The sequence below is a fragment of the Saccostrea cucullata genome, unplaced genomic scaffold (assembly GCF_032062105.1).
Source record: "Saccostrea cucullata isolate Sc308-1 unplaced genomic scaffold, CSIRO_AGI_Scuc_v1 ctg63, whole genome shotgun sequence".
NCBI lineage: Eukaryota > Metazoa > Mollusca > Bivalvia > Ostreida > Ostreidae > Saccostrea > Saccostrea cuccullata.
The window spans coordinates 75,286-95,408 of record NW_026933545.1 but is presented as its reverse complement, the minus strand read 5'-3'; the positions used below and the strand labels follow the sequence as shown (position 1 = coordinate 95,408).

The window sequence follows — 20,123 nt, the reverse complement described above, 5'->3', positions numbered from 1 at the left end:
TAGGCGTCGGAGGCCCATCTTCCTAATGTTTTAATAATATGGTCCTCCACATGGACAGAAGCTGCAGTCGTAGCCGCACCAATTCGAAAAGAATGTCTATTATACACATCCGCATCACAACAAATACAAGTTAACACATGCTTAAAAGCTGAAATAAATTCAACTCTTGTCAAAGGAGCACCATTTTGATTTACAAACAATGGACTTTGTGGAGAACACAATTCATTAAAAAAATACTATTAATAGTAAGAGAGAAAACTTGCAATGAATTTTAGTTTAAAGGGGGTTTGCAGTTGAACAATTTGCTGACGCAATAAAGTTTTATTAATATTCTTTACGGAATGTATCCAAACACTGCCATATAAAGATGTCTGGACGGATAATTAGGATGAAGATTGCTTTATTGTTAAACCTATTACAGAGGAACCTGTTTAATCTGATACCTGTGTAAATACAATTACAATTTTCAACTTCATTCTCATTTCTACTTATGTTCATGTTATCTACACAGTAGAATCCCACATTATGTCTATTTCGACAAAACATTTCTCTCCCAGTGCATCCAAAAAGCCAAGATTATGCTTCTCTAAAGACATGCCACCATCGTTTTCTATGCATCAATATCTGGTCTGCGAAGACAACACGAAGACAACACGCGTAATTTTTCTTATTCTTGTATCACCTTTGTTTTGGTGAAAATGGAAGGATGTGTGGTTCACATTTCCTATACGATTCTTTAATATATTGATAATTCTAAAACATACTTAATAATCCATCCTGAAAAAAAATATTTAAACATTACAAAAAAAAGGAGCGGTACAAACATGGACCTCCAAAACATCAGAGGTGGGAGTAGGTGCCATGGAGGAGTGAGTATCCCCTGCCGACCGGTCACACTCACCGTGTGCTCCTTATCATTATTGGGAATTAACGGTGAAAATTCGTGGACAACTTAGTGTGCAAATAATGGCTTAACAATCAGTATACAAAAAGTCAGTCAGCATTTGACTTAATGATAAATTATATTTGATGACAAAGTCATTATATCACCATAGAACTTACGAAATGATGAATTTAAACGAGACTGATTATATTCTTGCTTCATCAACTTGTTTGTCAGTAACTTACCTCGTTTTAGAAATTGTTCTTACGTAGAACATACTAGTACTCTTCCGTATCGAATCAATTGAGAAATTTAAGCTCCGTATGCAGGTGACAAAGGTATATTGCTGCATAAGTAAGAGAAGTTTACGATTGAAAAGTTAAAGACATTATGTTTATCATAAAGCTTTGTTGTTAAATAACCATCAACGTCTTTTTCTAGTAAAAGATCCAAATATGAAACAGATTTGTCAGGCTCAGTGGTATCAATTTATTTTCAATCGCACCGGAATTTATCATGTCGTCATACATACGTTGTTGATATATCTAAATGTCATTGGAAGGCCACAGCAAGTGTGTTCTTCTTAAAAAATCTGCTTCATATGAATATAAAATAGGAATGCTAGTAACAGGGCGCAATTTGTACCCATGGGAATTCCAATAGATTGTTGGAAGACCTGGTCTCAAAAAAACATACAGATGTTGTCAATCAGGAAATCGATCATCTTTTTGATATCAAGTACATGTACTTCTGTGTAAAATCAAATTGTTTTTTAACAAAGTAATTTTGCAAATGATCAATGACAAGATAAGTAAATATACGAGTTTCTTTAAAAAGATTAAAGCAGCTGTCAATGATGTAAGAAAGCCTGGACTTTAATTTATCCTGGGGAATAGTTGTATGTAATATTGAAAAGATGTAAGTTTTTATGTTGTTGATTTTGGTAAAATTTTGTGATTTCAAATGTTCCAAAAGTTCATTGGAATTTTTTTAGTATCCACATCTGATTTACACCACTTCTCGAATATATTGTTGAACAGTCCTCTTGAAACTGTTAAAATACGTTAGGAGTAAAGAAAGAGGCTTGATATAACATTTACTGGAACCATCTATGCATCTTTTTGAGTTAGGATTTTTATGAAGTTTCGATATCCAATACAGATATGCCATGGTAAGTCAAATTCATTTTGGTTGTTTGGAATATAGAAAATATTCAAAACTGACATATGATTTTGAAGATAATATTTACCGGTAGCTCAACATAGGGCATAATCTTCCGCAAAATTCAGAATAGAAATAAAGTTCTGTCGTCAGTGAAAGATGGGAGCTCCGTGTGTTTAGGACCATTGAGATGATTGCTCAGGTGAGCTTTTCTGATCACATTTTGCACGTCGTCCGTCCGTCTGTCCGTCTGTAAACTTTTCACATTTTCCACTTTTTCTCAAGAATCACTAGGCCAATTTTGACCAAACTTGGTACAAAGCATCCTTGGGTGAAGGGAAATATAAATTGTTAAAATAAAGGGCCAAGTCCCCTCACAATGAGAGATAATCAAGAAAAGACAAAAATAGGGTTGGGTCATTAAAAAATCTTCTTCTCAAGAACCACTGGGTCAGAAAAGCTGAAACTTATGTGGAAGCATCCTGGTATAGTGTAGATTCTGAATGTTCAAATCATGACCCCCGAGGGAAGGGCGGGGCCACAATTGGGAATCAAAGTTTTACATAGAAATATATAGGAAAAATCTTTGAAAATCTTCTTCTCAAGAACCACTGGGCCAGAAAAGCTGAAACTTATGTGGAAGCATCCTGGGGTAGTGTAAATTCTACATTGTTCAAATCATGACCCCCGGGGGAAGGGCGGGGCCACAATGGGGAATCAAAGTTTTACATAGAAATATATAGGAAAAATCTTTGAAAATCTTCTCAAGAATCACAGGGCCAGAAAAGCTGAAACTTATGTGGAAGCATCCTGGGGTAGTGTAGATTCTAAATTGTACAAATCATGACCCCCGGGGGAAGGGCGGGGCCACAATTGGGAATCAAAGTTTTACATAGAAATATATAGGAAAATTCTTTGAAAATCTTCTTCTCAAGAACCACTGGGCCAGAAAAGCTGAAACTTATGTGGAAGCATCCTGGGGTAGTGTAGATTCTAAATTGTTCAAATCATGACCCCCTGGGGAAGGGCGAGGCCACAATTGGGAATCAAAGTTTGACATAGAAATATATAGGAAAAATCTTTGAAAATCTTCTTCTCAGGAACTACTGGGCCAGAAAAGCTGAAACTTATGTGGAAGCGTCCTGGGGTAGTGTAGATTCTAAATTGTTCAAATCATGACCCCCGAGGGAAGGGCGGGGCCACAATTGGGAATCAAATTTTTACATAGAAATATATAGGAAAAATCTTTGAAAATCTTCTTCTCAAAAACCACTGGGCCAGAAAAGCTGAAACTTATGTGGAAGCATCCTGGGGTAGTGTAGATTCTAAATTTTACAAATCATGCCCCCCGGGGGAAGGGCGGGGCCACAATTGGGAATCAAAGTTTGACATAGAAATATATAGGAAAAATCTTTGAAAATCTTCTTCTCAAGAACCACTGGGCCAGAAAAGCTGAAACTTATGTGGAAGCATCCTGGGGTAGTGTAGATTCTAAATTGTTCAAATCATGACCCCAAGGGGAAGGACGGGGCCACAATTGAGAATCAAAGTTTTACATAGAAATATGTAGGAAAAATCTTTGAAAATCTTCTTCTCAAGAACCACTGGGCCAGAAAAGCTGAAACTTATGTGCACATGGAAGGATCCTGGGGTAGTGTAGATTTTAAAATGTCTAAATTATGATCAGTGAGGTAGGGTAGGGATGCATTATGTATTACAAGGGGGAAATCTGGTAAAGAACAGAATGGTCAAAGCTTCTCAGGTGAGCGATGTGGCCCATGGGCCTCTTGTTTTTATAGGTCTTCATTTTCAACAAAATTGAATGACGTGTTCAGCGCAGGACTGTAGTTGAAAGGAGAAGAGCAAAACACTTTTAAGAGCATTTTGTTTTAGATGTTCAATACCGGGGTATTTATACACTGTGTAAGGTTTGTTTAAAAATGAAAAGTTTGGAAGCAACGGTTTGGGAACATCTGTTGGAAATGCGGGATCTCTATTTTCAAACTTGAAATATGGTGAAATGCAAGACTAAACTATTTTTTTAAATTAAAAATCTTACAAATTTTTACAACATCTATTCCTTTGATGGCAAATATTACTTTATGGAACGACAGGTTGCGGGACACTGTGGGCTAAATAAGAGATTTCCTACATTATTCTGGCCAACTTTTTTCCAAGGCCAACTTCCTATCACTTTCAATTTTTTTGCATACAGAACCACATTTACTTGATAGTATGTATACTGTGGTAAAAAGTGGGGGGGGGGGGGCAACCAACCTTTCAATGGACATTTTCAATAGTAAAGGTAATGTTAGGAAAAAAGGGGGGCAGCCCCCCCCCCCCCCCCCCCCCGGTGCTACGTGCCTGTAGGTTTCAACAAGAGGCCCATGGGCCACATTGCTCACCTGAGCACTGTGGCTAGGAAAAAGTAGAAATTGGTTTATTATTGAAAAGTTTAAATCCAAAAGTAGTCCCATGACCAATCATGGCTTTGCTATTCTTGAGAAAAAGATTTTTAAAGAATTTTCCCATATATTTCATGTAAAACTTTGGTCAGCCATTGTGACCCCGCCCTACCCCTGGGGGTCATGATTTGAACAAACTTGAATCTACACTACCTGAGGATGCTTCCATATAAACATGATCAATTATGGCTTTGTAATTCTTGAGAAGAAGATTTTTAAAGAGAAGATTTTTAAAGAATTTTCCTATATATTTCTATGTAAAACTTAGGTCGGCCATTGTGGCCCCGCCCTTCCCCCGGGAGTCATGATTTGAACAAACTTTAATCTACACTACCTGAGAATGCTTTCATATAAATATGATCAATTATGGCTTTGTTATTCTTGAGAAGAAGATTTTTAAAGAATTTTCCTATATATTTCTATGTAAAACTTTGGTCGGCCATTGTGGCTCCGCCCTACCCCCGGGGATAATAATTTGAAGAAACTTGAATCTACACTACCTGAGGATGCTTCCATATAAACATGATCAATTATGGCTTTGTAATTCTTGAGAAGAAGATTTTTAAAGAATTTTCCTATATATTTCTATGTAAAACTTAGGTCGGCCATTGTGGCCCCGCCCTTCCCCCGGGAGTCATGATTTGAACAAATTTGAATCTACACTACCTGAGAATGCTTTCATATAAATATGATCAATTATGGCTTTGTTATTCTTGAGAAGAAGATTTTTAAAGAATTTTCCTATATATTTCTATGTAAAACTTTGGTCGGCCATTGTGGCTCCGCCCTACCCCCGGGGATAATGATTTAAACAAACTTGAATCTACACTACCTGAGGATGCTTCCATATAAATATGATCAATTATGGCTTTGTTATTGAATTTTCCTATATATTTCTATGTAAAACTTTGGTCGGCCATTGTGGCCCCGCCCTACCCCCGGGGGTCATGATTTGAACAAATTTGAATCTACACTACCTGAGGATGCTTCCATATAAATATGATCGATTATGGCTTTGTTATTCTTGAGAAGAAGATTTTTAAAGAATTTTCCTATATATTTCTATGTAAAACTTTGGTCGGCCATTGTGGCCCCGCCCTACCCCCGGGGGTCATGATTTGAACAAATTTGAATTTACACTACCTGAGAATGTTTCCCCATAAGTGTCATCTTTCCTGGCACAGTGGTTCTGGAGAAGAAGATTTTTAAAACATACCACCAAATTTTCATTAATTCTCAATTATCTCCCCTTGAATGAGGGCGTGGCCCTTCATTTGAACAAACTTGAATCCCCTTCACCCAAGGATGCTCTGTGGCAAGTTTGCTTGAAATTGGCCCAGTGATTCTTGAGAAGAAGTCGAAAATGTGAAAAGTTTACAGACAGACGGACGCCGGACAAAATGTGATCAGAAAAGCTCAATTTAGCCTTCGGCTCAGGTGAGCTAAAAACTGCTGATAACTTTTTGAATAAGATAAATGGTATTTATATTAAATATTTGCATTACCTGCATTCTTTTTTCTTTCAAAAAAAGCTTCAATCAATGTAAAGAAATTTGAAAATATTTGGGATAAATACCGAGGATCACTAAATTTTCGCGACACCTCATAGTTATTGAGTTTTGATAAACGAGAGAAAATTTTCATGAATTGTGGTTATTGCTCTATTTAATCCTAAGGAATACTATTACATGTGAGTATTAAATTTTCAAGAGCACATTATCTCACGTAATTAAACAAAAATAAAGTTCTCACGAAAAAAAGGTGATTTACAGTATCAGGGTTAATGTTGAGGTCTAAAACCTTAGCAGATTGGTAAAGAACTTGAGACGGGTGATGCATTCGCTTTGTGCAATGCAACACTTTTTTGCAGTCAGGCTAGAATCTTCATTCATTATCATACCCCCCGCAAACGAAGTTTGGGGGGGGGGGTATATAGGAATCACCTTGTCCGTCTGTCTGTCTGTCCGTCTGTCTAGCTGTCCGTCCGTCCGTCCGTCCGTCTGTCTGTCTGTCTGTGCAATCGTGTCCGGTCCATATCTTTCTTACAGAGGGACATTAGAATCTACTACTCCACACTAAGATTGCTCATGACCCAAGGTCATTTGGGGAAGTTCAAGGTCACTGGAAGAAAAATTTCATAATTCGTGTCCGGTCCATATCTTTCTTATGGATAAACTTGGTAGGTTCTCATTTCACACAAAGATTGCCCATGACCCAAGGGTGTGTCATGACCTTGACCCAAGGTCATTGTGGAAAGTTCAAGGTCACTGGAAGAAAATTTTCATCAATCATGTTTGATACATATCTTTTATGGATAAACTTGGTAGGTTCTCATTTCACACAAAGATTGTCCATAACCCAAGAATGTGTCATGACCTTGACCCAAGGTCATTTGGGGAAGTTCAAGGTCACTGGAAGAAAAATTTCATAATTCGTGTCCGGTCCATATCTTTCTTAGGGATAAACTTGGTAGGTTCTCATTTCACACAAAGATTGCCCATGACCCAAGGGTGTGTCATGACCTTGACCCAAGGTCATTTGGAGAAGTTCAAGGTCACTGGTAGAAAAATTTCATAATTCAAGTCCGGTCCATATCTTTCTTATGGATAAACTTGGTAGGTTCTCATTTCACTGAAAGATTGCCCATGACCCAAGGGTGTGTCATGACCTTGACCCAAGGTTATTTGGGAGAGTTCAAGGTCACTGAAATAAAAATTTCATAATTCAAGTCCGGTCCATATCTTTCTTATGGATAAACTTGGTAGATTTTCATTTCACTAAAAGATTGCCCATGACCCAAGGGTGTGTCATGACCTTGACCCAAGGTTATTTGGGGAAGTTCAAGGTCACTGAAATAAATATTTCATAATTCATGTTTGATACATATCTTTATTATGGAAAAACTTACTTCTGAAAAACCCAGCGGGTGGTATTTTGTCATGTTTGGACAGTTCTAGTTTAGACTGATTTAGCATACAAAGACTTTGTAATTGATTGAAAAACAAAAGTCTTGAAGTAATGCAAATTGATTTGGCAAGCTTTGGCCAAAAATAGAAAGCAAATTCATTGAGGACTATTTAAAATAGCATTTATCTTTTTGATAATCACACTAAATACAACAGTACAATGAGTATGAGCAAATGTCACTTTCAGCAGAATCCAAGCCATCATTACTATATAGCACACAATAAATAAAGCACATGCTTGTATGGGCATTGATATGAAACCAAATCTCCAATATATAATTATGTATGCAATGACTAGCTTTGCAAATTGATGCTTTTCTGGTAACACCAAATTTACTTGTGAATACATGTATTTAGGTATCTTTGATGACTTTTAATGAGAGTATGAAATATGACATACAAAATATTTACAAATATATCTAGCTGCAGAACTGTAGCATTATGATTTTATTCATTAGTCTTTGACCATAAAGGTGCAGATCCCTTAGTGCAAAAAATGTGCAATTTATGGCGCACGATTTTTTTGTGAACTGTTTAGAAGATTTTCTCGACTTTTCAGCATTGGTCAATCAACTACCTTTCACTTCCTAATTCAAGACACATTCTTTAACAAATCGTATATTTAATCCACATCCCAACCCTTTATAGTCGTATTTACAGGGGATAAACTAGCTTGATTTGAATTATTTTTTCGATTCCTTCCTCCAAAAAATTTGAATCAAGTTTTTTTTCCGCTTGTAGAGACGACTATAATTGGTTGGGAGGTGGATAAAATACACAGATTGGTTAAATAATGTTTCTAGGATTAGGAAGTAAAAGATAGTTGATTGACCAATGCTGGAAAGTAGAGAAATTATCTCAACAGAGTGCGTTATGGTTCAAAACATCTTCTTTGAGAAGGATTCAATTATACATGTAAGTATCATACAATGCAATAAAACTATGTTTTAATATATTCATGTTCACATGCATATCATCCATACAAGTAACATTTCATTGCAATCTTTAATTATATTCTAAGTAAAAACCTCTGACAAAAAGTCAGTCAAACTAATTATGCAACATTTCTTTCAATAGTTAATAATAATAAAAAAAAAAAGCATTGCAAGTTGTTATGGCAATCATAAAACATAAGCATACAAGAGTTAAATTTAACATTACAGGTGACTTGCAATTTTCTTGAAAAGGAAATGACCAGCTATAGACACTTACAAAGTGAAACTACCATACACATCTTTTCTAGATGGCAGAAATATGTGCATGTAACAAATTATAACAGCCAAATTGTATTGCAAAGTACAGGTACAAAAAAGATGTACCCTACTCATATTTGTACCCTGCATGACAGTGAAAAACAAAAAGCCATTTTTAGTTATCTCCCATGTGAGAACTCCTCTTTTAAAGAGACAAGAAAAGGTAGGCCAAATGGAATAACTCTTTATCAACATTAAATCTTTTATCTTGTAAATCCAATAAATAGGTTTTTTTAATATGTGATATGACTGAAATTATGCAGAATAGAATCATGTGTCTCAAAGTTATAGAAAAATGTATTTTTTGTATTTTAAGGACTGTTTCTAGGTACCTGATACATTTCTGTGCTATTTCTCTCATACAGTTTGAATTTTATTCTTTGCAATCAATTTCTTTGAAAGGAATACCCGGGGTACTTCTTATTCAAGTCTCAAAAAAATCTGGCACTAAGATTTGTTTTTATTTTCAAAGATTTCCACCATATGAAGTTAATTTAGTGTAGATATGCATGTCATTATAAAAATAAATGTATGAATATGGGCAGTCAGTGAATCAGGTTTATCTTGAAAAACACCATCTTTAGGTGATACCAACTAACATCAACTAAAAATCATATTTAAATGCTATTTAAACATACATGTTAACCTATTGTGATGAAAAAGAGGGAGATTCAGACCTCAAAAGCGGTAGCATTGCGCGCGTGTTGTTTAACGCTTGGATTATCGATATCTTTCATGTTATATACATGTCTATTATAAGCCTTAAATGAAATCAGGTACCTACACTAAAAAAATATCTTTTAGGCATAAATTGTACAAATAAATATTTTTCATGCTCATCATTTTGCTTTTTATTTTTTGAAGAGTGATCTTTGCTGAAATAGCCTATAATTCTGAATGTTCATTCAGTTTTTAAACAAAACAAATGATGGCATGAAGTTAATTTGTGCCAGTGTAATCATATTTCTGCATTGTCATTATAAAAATAAATGTAACCAATGTAATCACTGGTAGTCTTATGTTGTTGTCAAATCCGTGCTTGAAATCAGTATTTATATGATTAAAAACACCATCTTTAGGTGATGCCAACTAACATCAACTAAAAATCATATTTAAATGCTATTTAAATGAAAGAAAAATAAGATAATATAGCTATAAATATAACTTCAGAAATTAAGGATTTCAGTTACATGTAAATGTACAACACCCAAGGCAAGATAAATTTAATATGTTCTAGAAATTTTATTACAGATTACAAGTCAAAGAGAGTTGATAAAAAAAGGAAAAAACAGAACGTTTTAATTATGAAGAATAGGAAAAATGCCCCATTCTCAGTCAGTCTAAGTTTATAAACAAAAATTTTCCCTGTGGACTTTCTTAGTGACTGAGAGCCCAGCAGGGAAGGTTAAAATGTTGTGTTTATATGCCAAAGAAGGTAGTACCTGGGTAAATTGCCAAACACTTGTTTTTGTTCACTAAATATTAAGATCAAAGATCATTACAGTTTTGCTTGCTAAAAAAGAACAGACCTTATACCTTTTCTAGACAAGTGAGCTACAATATTGCAGAAGGTGAATGCCCCAAAAATGATAATATATGCATGTCAAAATGAGTCCTCTCACACAAGGACTTGTATACTTAGTATATAGGTCCCTGTCTCACAGAAGAAAAAATCCCAGTATTCTTTCCAAAATGATGTGTACCCAGTAGATTTAATGCTCAATCTCCCTCTTATCAATCATATAAAATTTTGCTTTCATACTTATGATTTTCGTAAAGAAATCCAAAAATATATATAAAAAATAATTATCAACTTAGACTTGCAGGGAAAATTTTGACAGAAATGAATTTTTAAATAAAAGGGAATCTTAGATATTAATTTACAATACTAAGAATTATCTTAGATATCTCAGATGGTCTAATGAACCTTATATCAATTAGTTATAAAATGCTTTAAGGTATAACTGTACAGTCCAGTAATAGTTACTCCAGGCTGTGTATTAAAGAGATTTTTAATTTATTGCGTAGAGGTGATTTGATACGACTATAATCAATTTCTTCCCTAATATCAAAAAGTGGTTGTAAAATAACACTTCTGTAGAAAAATAAAAATATGGATGATTTCATTTTTTTTTAAACATAAATGCATCACAAAATATTTAAAATATCATTTGACACCTACCCCCCTCCCCCATACCCATAAAAAAGGGAGGGAATTTTAACAACCAAACATAAATTGCATTGAGATATGGATGAGGAAAATGGGTAACAAAATACACAAAAGAAAAAACACAAGTATAGAAATATAAATATAAAAGAAAACATCACATAGTGATATATTACAATGTTATAACACTGGTCCGAGTGTCTTTTCTTCCCGTCAGCCAGAAATTGAACCAATTGTGTATAAAGCCTTGGTTGTATACATTTTTGGTGGCGAAAAGACCATGCTTTAACATATTTCTCTGAGAGGCTACATGGAACTCCTGGGAAGTTAAGTTCTGACTGATCAATAAGAACTGGAATATCAACCCAAACAGCATAAAAGTGGAGGCCAGGAATGTATAGCATACACCAACAAAACTAGCAGATGTCCTGAAAAGAAAGAGGTATTGATAAAATTGATTTGTAATATTCTTCTAAAAGAAAAAAATCACCTCTAAAACTGTTATGCTGTAAATTCAGCTACGTTTTGGTTTTGTGGTTTAAGGAGAAACATCATAGTCTAGTATAAAACTTTTAACACTGTGATATAACAGGAATGGTAAGTCAATTCATGCCATAATAAACCCCCAGAAAAAAAATTAGTGCTTTGATTTACCATCATAAATTAAATACTTTAATTGCTTGTCACAAATTATATTTGTATTCTAATAATTACTTAACAAGATAAAGCATGTGACATCATTTTTTAATTGAATTATCCCCAAAGCTATCATTTTTCAATATTTCAATAAACTTCTCACAAAAGTAACAATCTAAATTTTCATCATGTAGTGAAAAGGTATATGTCCTTTCTGTAAAACTTACTGAAAGTCAATGTACAGAAATCTGCAGTCGTTTGGAAATAAGAACCAATCAAAATACATCTTAGGTGTGCACAGCGTTGTCATGGAGAGATGGCATCCATAATAACCACAGAACACAAACAACATCATGGATATTAAGAAGCTGCGATGATTATCTGCTCCTATGCATGTGTCAATCCTGTAAAAATATTCAAATCTTGTTTTTACTTTTAGAAATATTTTACAAACCTTTCCATATTGTGGACAGAGATATTTAGTTTTGGGAAGAGAAACAAAGAAAACTTCCCCAGTCCTCCCCTTATTTTAGCAATGTTACACACTGTACTGAGGTACTTAAATTTAACATAAAATATATTATAAGCATTACATTAAAAAATTGTAAAGAACAACACAAATCATTATGCATTTTGTTTGGAGGGAGAGGGGGGTTCTTTTTATAATCTAGTGGGTCCCAAATTAAGCCAATGTTGTATTTCAGGTTCTACACTTGTTTTCATTCTTGAATCTCCTTTCATTGGTTATTAAGTTTTAAGTATGATTACTCTGACTCTAGAAAAAAAAGAAGATGAAAATATAAAAAGATATTGAAAACATACTGATAGATAACAGATAATTCCCAAAAATCCAACTTCAGCTTTGGCCTACTTGGGCCTAGGAAAACTTTCTATGGAATACTCCCAAATCAAAATCAAACAATCCATTATCTAAAGATTGATCCAGCAATGGCCAGAGTTTGAAATTTTGTATGTATTACAAGCATTTACCCTCCTGTTATTTGTAAAAAATTTGTCACCTCCACAACCACTTTGCCCTGGACTAGGGACTTCAATGAAGTGCCCAGATCCATTCCCCCTGCCTTCTGGGACATCCCCCCCGTTATGAAATTCCTGGATCCATCAACGTTACAATAGACTCTTTGACTTACCAGACACAGTGGTGATCCCTGACAGACACACAGACTTTACACAGATTACAGTGACCAGACCTGGGCGGTTTATTGAGATTACAATGCTGACACCATGTTACAAGTTTTCCATCTAAAAAACAAAATGATAACCTCTTTATATACAAATCATCGGAGGAGTGTTGGATTTACCAGTACTAAGAATTCAACAAAAACTGGTTATTATACGTTAAACACAGTTTTATTTCAGAATTAGTTGCACTATAAATAGAATTACTAAAATCAAAAGAAATACAGTCAAACCTTGTTATCTTGTACTTAATGGGATCAAGATATGGATACAATAACAAATTTTACTATAAATACAATATCATATTTTTAAAATAAACTACAATCAAATTTTGTTACCTTGTATTTGATGGGACCAAATTTAAACTTTGAGATATTTGAGGATTCCAGATATTGAGGGTAAAAAACAAAAATTATTTGGGTCTGACAACTGACTAAGACATACACCTGGTATTTGAGATATCAGTGTTTGAGATAACAAAGTTCAACTGTAGTAAGATACCGGTACCTGTGATGGGCCTAGAATCCAGCCATTTGACATCCGACTCCGGCAATTCTCCAGCAGTCATTTCTTCCAAACTCATTGGAACTTTGACAGCATCATCAGCATTCCCCACTCGCCTGTCAGACTGATTCATCTTTTCAAAGTTTCTCTGCCTCTTTAAGTTTTTAAGGTATGGCGTATTCAGTTTAGTTCGCACAAAATTATACAGCATCAGAAACATAGCAGTTAGAAGGAGCAAATGCTCCCAAAGCAGAATCTCACGGAAACCCACCACACACGACTCGAACACAACAAAAATAGTCACAACAGACATCAGTCCCCAGGAGTAGAAAAACAATGTCCTGTCTTTTTTCGTATTCCTCTTCCACATACGATAAAACCACAACAGGAATATTGGCATCAGGGTTAACATTAATGTGGTCATTATTGGGCCAATGGTGGCTAAGAACAGACAGATTGGAATGGTGATCACAGGAACGATAACGTCCAATCGTAACTTGATGGCTCCTTGGCCCAGGATTCCTGGCACTCGACAGCGGTCTTCGAGGGTTTTGAATAGTCGCTCCATTGTCTCTGGTGGCACTTGTTGACAAGTTATACACCTGTAATTAGTTGATAATCTTTTACTGTAATTTCCAATAGTAAAATCTTAATATGCATAGCATATATACCATTTCCTATTTTATTCAATAATATATGATACAAATTTCTTTTAAACTAAAACAATATATAATTAGTCTTTGAAATTAAGTATTCATGAAAATGTTAATATCTATTTTTTATAATTAATCTTTATTCTTTGAATTTTTCCCTTGCTTATTTCATTTTGACAGACCATTGAGGAATATTACAAGAGATGTATATACTAATGAGATTGGCACTTTCTTCTGTGCCAAGTTTACATGTATTTCACCAAAACACACAAGTCTGGTGTTTGTATAATAGGGAAGAATCCATAACCAGTGCTTATTAGCACTGGTCATAGATATATGCATTTAACTTGACAAGCCTCATATTATTTGAAAATTATAATCAGTTTAGAGTTGCGAGTTTGAGAAATGGTTACCAACTCTAATCGGTTATGGAACCTTTATTCTAAAGTTCTAACTACCCCATCTACTTTTTAATAAAATCCTCACCTGTCTGCAGCTTGATCGAAGGCTTCACAATCACAACAGCAGGCCAGAATGTGGCTTTTCTCTCCCTGATTGTTCTCATATTCACAGCAGCATAGGCCTTCAGTGCTTGAAGCATGTCCCTTCATCAATTACATTTCACAGCCAGATCATCAGTTTTAGATTCTATAACCAAGAAAATTCATCACATTAGACAATTGTTAAAATTAACCCACATAAGAATATCTTAAGGACATGACAGGGCCCTGAAGTAAACTGCAATTGAATAATTTAACCTCCTCTGATTTTTCTCTTTCGTAGAGTGAAAAATAAAGGAGAGGGCTGCATTATTGCATCTATCCTGCAGTTATTTATCCCTTAACTTTGGAAGATATCACATCTTTAGGAATTAGAATCAAGGAAGAGTATAATTACAGTTTTTATAATGATTGAACCTGCACCTCTCTGGTTTTTCTATCCTACTTTTCTCAACAAGAGAGCTAGAATATTTTGCAGCTAGAATGCAATACACTTCAATTTTTTTCAAGATGAACATTTCTTCTTAAACAAACAATAGATTACACGAATGTTTGTTCTCATCGACTTCCGTACAGTTCTATATTTGTAAATGCGTCAGAGATAATCAGATTTAACTATGCTTCAACGAGTGTATATCCTGGATGACGTTTTTTTTTTTTTTTTTTTTTTGTACATATAACTCTATTATACAATAATTGTACATATACTGCTTTACAATAACACACTGTATAGTTTATAATCGCTAACTAATGTGAATTACAAATACAAAAAGGTACACGTGTGAGATCACGAGATAAAACATGCAATTAATGATTCTAAGTGCTTACAGACAACACACCTTGAGATAATCATTCCTACTTTTTTAACCTTCAAACAGAAGAGAGTTCCTATACTGATTTCTTAAGTTATCGCCCTTAGGCTGTGGATTCGACTGTCCATTGATAACTCAAATTACTGTATTTTTGGTTCATCTACTTATTGATTGCCTTTGTCTACACATATACCTTTCATGCCTCTCTGGGGGCCCTTAATTGGAAATAAAATATTGTCTATTGTCTATTGTCTATTGTCTATATATTTTTAAAATTAGATTTTAGATAAAACATATCCCTGTAATCATGGTAATAACAAGAACATATGATATTTATTAAACACCAAACTTTTACTTGAAAGGGAATTAAATTAGACTGAAAATTGTACCAGTCTGTTGGATCACCTGGTAAAGGCCTATTGTCATATAAGAAAAGACATCGGCAAAAATAATTTTTTTCAAAAAAACCTTGCTTATAATGCATGGATATGAAAAAGATTTTTTTTTTTAAATCATAATAATTAAATTAACAATTAATAAAAGGGGATCCCCACCTTTTCAATATACATATAGTTAAAAGTTGATCAGTCATATTTTACTGTTCTTTGCAGATAAAAAATATTTACACTAATGATTAATTGAATAACCAAATATAAATTAAGGGGATTAAAATTAATAATGATTTAGAGATATTTTAGATATAGATTACACAGGCGCGGATCTAGAAAATTTTCAAACGGGGGGGGGGGGTGTTGAAGGATTTTTCAAAGGGGGGATTGAAGGGGGAAAAGAGGCATTGTTACGCAGCCGTTAAGCAATGATTTTTTTTTTCTTTTTTGGTAGAAGCCAATTTTTTCAATGCCAACTTCTTTCAGTACCATTTTTTGTATTCAACACTACATTTCCCTCAATATCAATTTCTTCGTAGTATGAAGTGGGGGGACCAGCCTTTCAATGAACATTTGCAATAGTAAAAGTAGTGTTGGGGAAAAAAGTGGAAGGGCCAGGCCCCCCTGCCCCCCCCCCCCCCCTAGGGCTGTGTATTGAGCCAAAAATTTCGATACAATACGATACAATATTTTTTAAAACGATATGCGATATATTGGATTCTGAAACAAATCCATCAGAAAAGGTTTCTAAATCATTTTAATGCATACATTTCATAACAATTAACATGATTAAGTGTTTTATTACCCATTTTAAAGTTCTTGTCTCATTGTCTTTAAAAATAACACTTCAATTAAAACTTTTGATGACAGTAAAATCAACATGTTCAAAAAAACTTCTCTATGTATTTTGTAATAATTATAAAAACTGTGTTATTTGCTTAGAAATTATATAATTATTGAAGGTTTTAATTCAAAAAAGTAAAATATAATCTTTGGTGATTGAAATTCCCATCTTTTAAACAGAATATGAAGAAAAAATGTCTGTCCGATACGTATTGGAAGTTACTTTTCGATACGATTTTTTTCTTGAATATCGATACGTATCGATATATCGATATATTGATACAGCCCTACCCCCCCCCCTGTTGCTACGTGCCTGTAACGAACGTTTTACACACATATACAAGTAGTTAGATAACTCAATAGGATACTGGCTGGAGTATGGTTTTTAAAAGTGGGAGGTTGATCAACCTAGGAAAAAGTACTTGCATGAATTACTTGAAATTTTTTGAAAAAGAAAGGAAAATATATCTCCGAACCCGAAAATCCTAATTTGTAAAAGGGGTTGGGTTTTATTTTGTATTCACAACCGAATTTCTTTATATATTTAACATTAGCCTTTCACTGAACATTTTCTATAGTAAAAACACAACGAAAATGTGGAACTTTCTTCTTTCTCTTTTTTTTTTGAAAATCCAAAGGGCGTGCAACCCCCGTAACCCCCCCCCCCTTTGGACCCGCCACTGTTACAGGTGTCGTAAGCTTTGTCATATTGATCTATTTTCCATATTTTTGTGAATACGTAAACAATTGTTAGAAGTTACACTGGCTGCAGCTAGTGGTAGAGTGTGCAACTTTAAGTCAAGTTATAGTTAGCAAGGTTTACTTGCATCTTTTCAGTAACACTACTCACATGAAAGGTACAAAGTACAGAACTGTACATACCTTTCCATTAAAAACAACAACCAAAAAAAAAAATTGACAAACTGGTGGGGTGCAGTGCCACCCATTGAAGAAACTGTATATTTATTTATTTAAAAAAAGGTGTGCTGAATCTCGATTTATTCCCTCCGTGTTTTTAAACTGCAATCTAAAAGTATAACTAACCGTGTTTCCAACATATTAATTCTTTTACTATTTCCACAAGAAAACATTCTTATAATTGTAGTTAAGGTCAGATGACACGTTCCTCAAATATATGTTTTGTATTTCTTGGTATTATATAAAAATAATTCATATTTGTCCTTCTCCTCTGATTTCTACATTGTTTTCAAAATGATTTTAAATATAAATACACCAAAAATTGTGATATAGGCCACTTAAAAGATTACCCATAAAGGTTATACAAGAAATATGACCCTGTGGTATCTTGTCCAAATGCCTGGTAAGGTACCCTAATTTTTTGTGTGAAAACTTATTTAAGTACATATACTTCAAAGAAAAATTCTTAGGAAAAATTATATATTTTTGAGGAACATGTCATCTGACCTTAATAAAAAGTCCTCATAGGCCTGGAATATTGAGACCATCGAAAATTTCGCCTGTTTATATAGAGAATAATACATACCCTTTTCCATATCACATCCTGTATCAGCCCGAGACACCAATATCAGCCAGAGGGCCGAAGGCCCGAGGGCTGATATTGGTCGAGGGCTGATACAGGATGTGATGTGGAAAAGGGTATGTTTTATTATATTTATTACATACTTAGTAATAAAATACAGAACACATTCAGTTGAGAAGAAAATAAGTAAATAATCATGCATGGACTTCTTACATACATGTACATAGTCTAATGTCTCATAAGATTTGGGTTTGTTTCTACTTCTATTTCAATGCATTTGATCCGTAATTTGAAAATATTCTATAGTATTACATGTATTTGTAAATTAAGATTAACCTTATTTTCAACAAGTTAAAATGAAGAGAATATGAACCCACCAAAAATTGTGTATGATCACAAGTACTGTTATTGTGGTTTAATTTACTAAGGGTGTGATATTGACGTCACAATAGCCGTATCAGCCCTGCAGGGCTGATATGGATTTGCAGGGCTGATATGGATATCAGCCCCGCAAATCCATATCAGCCCTGCAGGGTTGATACGGCTATTGTGACGTCAGCCATATCGCATATGCAAAAAACCTGTATTTATTACTAAGTGTGTAATAAATATTGGACGGCAAAATAATTTGGTGCAATACACTTCGTGCAGCTACCTCAATAGAGTATGGTTGATTGAGGTCTAAGGAAGTTTTTAAAGCAAGGCACAGGCACTTGTTTCGTATACAGGGTACCCCTACTTGTTATTTGGTGTTATTTGGTGGTAAAAATAAGTAGGGGATGCCCTGTATACGAAACAAGTGCATGTGAATTAAGGTAAGATTTGCAGAAATGAATCCGGAACCGAACGCAACTTTTTTGCTCAAAAAAAGGTTTTTCTGGGTGATACTGTAGCTCTCTGGTACCCCTATATCAGACCAGCGAGCTACTGTTCTGCAGCTACTATGATGGAAGGTAAATTTAAGGTATCCCAATCGAATGCATTTTATTTAATACCTGTAATAAATTCAGTTTAGCCAACTTTATGTACATGCCCTTCAAAGGATTTTTAAAAAATACTTTTTTATATAATTTGATCGGGATTCTGATTATGGTTGAATATATCCATAATTTTATCTAAGCCCAAAACTGTTATGATCTTCCCGATCTTTTCGTTTCGTTTGTATAATATATTCCATCATATGTTGTTTTTTTTGGGGGGTGGGTGGGTGTTATGACGGTCATACTAAACAGAGTACGCTAATGCGATAGAGTACTTTAGAGTACGTTAGTAGAATTTTATAATTTAATGCAATTAAACTGCTTTCGATATGTTTTTCTACATTAGTTTAACATAATAAATATATTTTAAAAATAAAATATGTATGTTTTCCTTATTTTAGAAGTTGTTTTAATTTTTTTAATTTCAGGTTACGGTTTTTCGCTTGATCCCGGTGCCAATCTTATTTTGTTTCACTGTTAATGTGAAAAATATAATATTACATTTCATGTAATGCAATTAATTTCATTTTTGATAAATAAAATTTAATTGATAATAAGTCTGAAACAAATAGTAATCGAGATTGAGAAGTTAATATCCTTTAATGCATTCAATCATGAATTTTGTTTTCTTTTCAAAACGTCACTAAAAAACCTCAAATATTTGAGACAAATATTGCAATATTATTTTATAATACTGTTTAATCAAGTTGTATATGCATAAATTAACAGTCTAATTATATTAAATTACACAATTTTTCTAGCGTACTCTGAAGTACTCTATCGTATTCTGAAGTACTCTATCGTACTCTGTTTAGTAGTACCCGTATTATGATTTGCACATACATCTAATTCATTTTTGTTTCAAATCCTGAAACTTGCCAGTGTTCAACCTTGTAATACATACTCGAGACTTTTTCAGAGATAAAATCACAATATACACTATTAAAGTAAAATGGACTCAATAAATGTGAGTTTTGACTCATTCTCAGATTTTTTTTATTTCAGAGTGGGAAAAAATATATGACATAAATACTTATATTTTGATAATTAAACAATATTTTTTATATTTTTTAATTTAATGATTGTGGTCATCATGTTTATGTGATGTAAATTAAGGTCTATGATATGGAATTTATCAATATTCCAAGTTTCTTTTCTGTGCAACTCGTATTCAATATTTTCATCCGGGGTTTTCTTCCCGTTCGGGACA

General features: G+C 34.0%; 1 protein-coding gene across 1 annotated transcript; it reads right to left on the bottom strand.

The window, feature by feature from the left end:
* Positions 1-9,789: 9,789 nt before the first annotated feature.
* On the bottom strand, positions 9,790-14,571 carry LOC134238577 (palmitoyltransferase ZDHHC23-like). The gene is made up of 5 exons (XM_062720690.1): positions 14,375-14,571; positions 13,239-13,837; positions 12,683-12,794; positions 11,759-11,935; positions 9,790-11,323 (listed from the first exon to the last, which is right to left on the bottom strand). The coding sequence occupies exons 1-5, from the start codon at positions 14,497-14,499 to the stop codon at positions 11,068-11,070; spliced, it is 1,269 nt and encodes a 422-aa protein (XP_062576674.1). The 5' UTR covers positions 14,500-14,571; the 3' UTR covers positions 9,790-11,067.
* Positions 14,572-20,123: the final 5,552 nt, after the last annotated feature.

Coding starts and splice junctions, on each gene's coding strand:
- LOC134238577 (XM_062720690.1), bottom strand. CDS start 14,499: ATGAAGGGACATGCTTCAAGCACTGAAGGCCTATGCTGCTGTGAATAT. Junction 11,936..12,682: donor AGGGATCACCACTGTGTCTG/GTAAGTCAAAGA, acceptor ATATTTTTACAG/GATTGACACATGCATAGGAG. Junction 11,324..11,758: donor TTTCTGTACATTGACTTTCA/GTAAGTTTTACA, acceptor CTTTCTTTTCAG/GACATCTGCTAGTTTTGTTG.